This window comes from Rhagoletis pomonella, unplaced genomic scaffold, assembly GCF_013731165.1.
Source record: "Rhagoletis pomonella isolate Grant_MI unplaced genomic scaffold, Rhpom_1.0 Rhpom_scaffold_00006, whole genome shotgun sequence".
In the NCBI taxonomy this organism is placed as follows: domain Eukaryota; kingdom Metazoa; phylum Arthropoda; class Insecta; order Diptera; family Tephritidae; genus Rhagoletis; species Rhagoletis pomonella.
In genome coordinates this window covers 15,214,347-15,219,498 of record NW_023458560.1, presented here as the reverse complement: position 1 = coordinate 15,219,498, position 5,152 = coordinate 15,214,347, and the positions used below count along the sequence as shown (strand labels likewise).

At 35.8% G+C, this 5,152-nt stretch overlaps 1 protein-coding gene across 1 annotated transcript; it reads right to left on the bottom strand.

The window, feature by feature from the left end:
* Positions 1 to 2,186: 2,186 nt before the first annotated feature.
* On the bottom strand, positions 2,187 to 4,515 carry LOC118741644 (WW domain-binding protein 4-like). Its single transcript, XM_036473626.1, has 4 exons — positions 4,464 to 4,515; positions 4,305 to 4,377; positions 3,513 to 4,240; positions 2,187 to 2,912 (listed from the first exon to the last, which is right to left on the bottom strand). Coding segments are annotated over exons 1-4 (1,023 nt in total). The 5' UTR covers positions 4,466 to 4,515; the 3' UTR covers positions 2,187 to 2,692.
* Between the last annotated feature and the right edge of the window lie 637 nt (positions 4,516 to 5,152).

Below are 5,152 nucleotides of genomic sequence, written 5' to 3'. Positions count from 1 at the left end.
CCGTGTTCGATGCCGTCAGGTATTTCCTTAATTTATCTTTTTCCGAACTATGAAAAAGCATCTGTCAAGTGCAGAAGGAAAGCGTATTGAACAAAAAATTCAACCAGAAAATATTCAGAAAAACAGACAAAAATGCATCCGTTTCAAAACATATGTTTCTGCTACATATTTTCCTCCACTTTTTTTCCTTTACGGATCCATTTCCGTTTTTTTTTGCTGGCTGTGAAGCGAACAAATATTGGTGCTCAATTTGGTTGCATTTCCAAAACATTTTTGCCTACCAAAAGCTTCATCAAACCAATCAAACTACCAAAGGAAAATGAAGCTACCAATTTTGGTCCAATTGGACCAAAACGGCAACGCTGGAACCAAGTCAATGCAGCCGTTTAGTAGTTTAGTGAAATACATTCTAAAGAGAACTGCATGAAATTTTAAAACGTGACGTCTCAGATTTCTTCATTTTTTGGCAGTAACAACGAAGTTTTAATTTTTTTTAGCAAAAAACCTTCTACACAGAAATAAAAAAAATTAAGTTTATATGCAAATTAAGTTATATCAAGGCGAAATTTTGAGAACGGTCCGTTGCTAACTCTAAATATAAACAACGACGCACTGGAAAAAGTTAATTCGTTCAAATACCTAGGAATAATGATCGACTATAAACTAAAACAAAAAAATGGATTCTATATTTTCAATTAGAGCTCTAGCAATATGTGCATCGGTGAAAACTGCATTTAATTCCATACATTAGCTTTTGCGTGATACGCTTACAAACATACAGACAAACATACCAAAATTTGATATTTGGCTTCTGTTGATCTAATAAACCCCCTATTAATTTTTCTTTAACATCTATTATGTACAGATATCGGCCTGTTGCAATTTTATTATTCTCAAATACTCTCGTTTGATACCCATATGGCAACACTTAGTTTATATTATAAATTTAACCGAATTAAAGTTTTCAAATAAGTGGCAACCCGCTTCAAGAATATTTTCAAAAGTAAGCTTCCTAATCCTCTTTTGTTTAATATTCGTATTGAATTATTTCATTTATTTTACAAATTTTAATGAATAGAATTTTTCAATCAGTTGGCAAATCCCCTAAAAATATGTTCAGCATTAAAATTTCCTAGCTTCTTTAGTTTGATGCCAATAATGAAATATTTAATTTATGCTATCAATTAAATTAAATAGGTGGCAACCTTCCATAAAAATATTTTCAGCTGTAAGCCTTTGTAAATTTCTTTCTTTTGACAGCCATATTGCAGTATTCACTTTACCGTATCAATTGACCTAAACTGAAATTTTAAACACAGGTGGCAACTCTCTAATTTTTCTTCTATATTGGAAGCTAGATCTCTAGCGATACATCGGTGAAAACTGCAATCAATTCCATGTTTTCGACTGATGCGCGTACAAATATACAGACATACAGAGATTCAAAAATTCTAAAAATTGTTTATTTGGCTTCTGTAGCTTTAATAAAAACCCACCATATTAATTTTTCTTTAATATGTATAAGGTACAGACATCGACCTGTTACAATTTTATAATATGTATAGATGTAGATATAGATTTCATTTATTTCATCAATTTAATACAATAACAATTTTCAAACAGGTGGCAGCCCTCCCTAAAAATATTTTCGGCAATAAAATTTCCTAAACCCCTTCAGTTTGATACCCATATTGCAATATTCAATTGATCTTATAAATTAAATTAAATGTAAATTTTCAAACAGGTGGCAACTCTAAAAAAATATTTTTGGCTGTAAGCCTTCTTCAGCCTCTTTCTTTTGACGCCCATATTGCAATATTCATTTGTTCTTATCAATTTACTTAAACCCCAATTTTAAAACAGGTGGCAACTCTCTAATTTTTTTCTTCCTATATTTTAAGTTAGACCTCTAGCAATACATCGGTGGAAACTGCATTCAAATCCATGCATTCGTTTTCGAGTGATGCGCGAACAAACATACAGACAGACAGACAGACAGACAGACATACAGACAAAAATTCTAAAAATGGTTGATTTGGCTTCTGGTGCTCTAATAAAGACGCCCCACATTAATTTTTCTTTAATATCTATAATGTACAGACATCGACCTGTTACAATTTTATTATATGTATAGATTAAATCGCAAAAAATTTTATATTTTTGTAATTATTTTATTATGCGTTGCTTCCATCCTCAGTTGAAAAAAAATGGTTCGTTTCTTTTGGTTTCACTTCCTCTTTTCTTAAATCATTGCCAATATTTTCAGCTTCATAAATATTTACATGATCTGCGACAAAACATTTCCCTAAAGATAGATGTGCACATAAACTAGCTGGGAAAATATTTAATTATGTTTATATTCACATCCATGCAAGTATATATATTCATTTATATGTGTCCATATGCACAACAGCCATGCCGAACGCTTACGTCGGCGACAATGAATCGCCCCATCTAGGATTCACTATGCGCCCACGTTACATCCATTAATTGCACATAGACAAATGCGAATCGGCATACTGCACATCTGCCTTTAATTATTTGTACACAATAATGTCTTAATTTTTCCACGATTTACGGTCTAAATGCAAACGCGGGGTATAGTGAAACCGTATGCAATGTTAGTATTTCCATAGTCAATTTACACTAAACTTAATTAACTTAATCAATAAAGAAAATGCATCCGCGCTGGTTAATCAACATCGAGGCGTTGGCGCTGGTTAGCTTTTGCGGCGAATTTTCGTTTCTTGAATGAGGTAGGCACATCAATTGCTATTGTTGGATCTAATGAAACAATAGTTTTCTCTTTGAATCGCTTTACAGGAGGCTCAGCTGGAATTTCAGACACTACGGGTGGTACATAATGGCTCTCAACCTTGGGCAGTTCCAAGTCTACTGGTTTCGGAGGTGGTCTGAAAAATGCAAATAGTTTACATTTTAATCTAAATAATTAATTAAAAAACATATTCATAGTAAACGCAAAGCCACATACATTTCGCGCAACTTTCGAAAGTTATGTTCTTTCAACATTTTTAATTCATTTATGGTGTTATAAAAATAAAAATTAGCATCTAAAAATTTATTAAACAAAATATCGACTGCTGAGTGGAAGATCGACCTATCTCAGCAGCCAGTTCGAAAACGCCCTATCTCTTCACATCTTTTCTTAACATCTTTTCAATAACGCCCTATTTTAGAATTTGATTGAAAAATATCCTATGTTGTTGTTGGGGAGTGTTGCTGGAGTGACAGTCCTTGGCCAAATATAAATCTGGGTCGTTCCGGTTACGTAGACCCGACTGTCGTGGGAGACACAAATTTGGTTGAAGAGCGCTCTGTCTCACTTCAAAATGTATTGAGAATGTGCTGAAATAGGGCGATTTTAAACCGGCAGCTGAGATAGGGCATTTTTGAAACGAATTCTTAAATAGGGCATCCTTAAAGTTTTTTGAGATAGGGCGTTTTCGCACTGGCTGCCGAGATATGAATTGAATTTAGTGAGTCTTACTTACTTATGCTCCACCACTTGCCATGCACCGATTGTCGGTGCAGCTGCCTCGTCCTGAGTCTTGTACGCCTCCTTTTCTTCGCGCCGTTTCTGCGCCTCTTTTGGTGTCTCAGGCTTTCGAAACATTTTCAACCGTTCGCGATTGTAGCGTGCTACTTCCTCATTAACATTCTCACGAAATTTTTTGGCCTCCGTAGCATGCTCCATTTTCTGCTTTTTCAATGCTAATTCATTGATACGTTGATATTCAGCATAGGAGAGATACCCCTCTTTGGGTGGATCCCACACGGACTCGTTCGTTTTCACATTCCAATAATAGGTATAACCTTCATCAGATACACCTTCTACCCAAAGTGAGGCGTTTGGTATGCTTTCCGGTGCAACCTTTTGCACCAGCACTCTTTTGCCATCTTCGTCTTCATCATCTGAATTGCCTGGCAAACGTACTGGATCCACTTGTTTTCCACGGCAGACAACTGCCGATGTTGACCGAGCTGATGTGCCTGCCGTGTTGGAGGCATCCAGTACAGCGTTGATAGTGCGCGCCGTAAAATCTCTACCACCATGTATGTCTTGGGCATATGAGCGCATAGCCGCTTCTTCCATTTTCCGGATCTCGGCATCCATTTTTTTGCGCTCACGCTCAGCTTTCTCGCTGTTGCGGCTGATGTCCGTTATGCGGTTGGCCACATTCTGTTTGTGACGCTTCCCACTTTCGTGGAAGGCAATACTCTGTGAAAATGATAGATTTTTAATATGTAGTAGACTTTCTATAAAAAATGTATGTGATACTAACCGCTTTATTATCGCTTATCCAACATTTGCAGAAATCACAATATTTACGATCATTTGACTTCCAATAATCAGCCCTAAAATAAAATTGAAGTGTTATATTTAACGCCAGATTTTCATAAATCATTAAAATTTAATAAAAAATCGATGATGTTAAACTTACATTTTTCATAAACTTTTGCCTGTAAATTGTTTGTAAACAAAATCGTTTCAACGATGACAGATTGTCAATTAATTGAGGGGCCAGCTGATCAGGTGGGCAAAGCAGTGCTCAAATTGTACGAGATTGTTTATCATCTGGTTCGTGTCTCAACTGTATAGAGCAAGTTATGCAAAAAATAGTACCAAATTGAATACTCTTCAATTTCGGTGTTATGGTTGTATTCAATTGCATTAGTGGTTTTATGATATAACAACCTTGTTTTAAGCGCAATAAAGTGAGAAGTAAAACTACAATTCTGATAATTTAACCCCTCTAACAAAGCCCCAAAACAAAGCCACAAAACACAGCGCATCACTATTGGGATTTTTACTGCGCCTGAAATTATGCCACAAAAATAAGATTTTAAAGTGCTAAGAAAACGCAGACAAATTAAATATTTTTTTGCAGCGGTATATTTGTCGCGGCAACATACTTTGAAGCGCAGTAGAAATCACAGTAGTGATGCGCTCAGTTTGTAATTTTGCTAGAAAAAGGGGATAATAGTACAGAGTTTTTGTTGTAACAAATTCCCCACAGTTTTTGGGGAGAGTTGCTGCAGTGACAGCCCTTGACCAGATATAAATTTGGGTGGTTCCGGGGACGTAGACCCGACTTTCGTGGGAACGATAAGTACAGAGTAGGGATGCAAG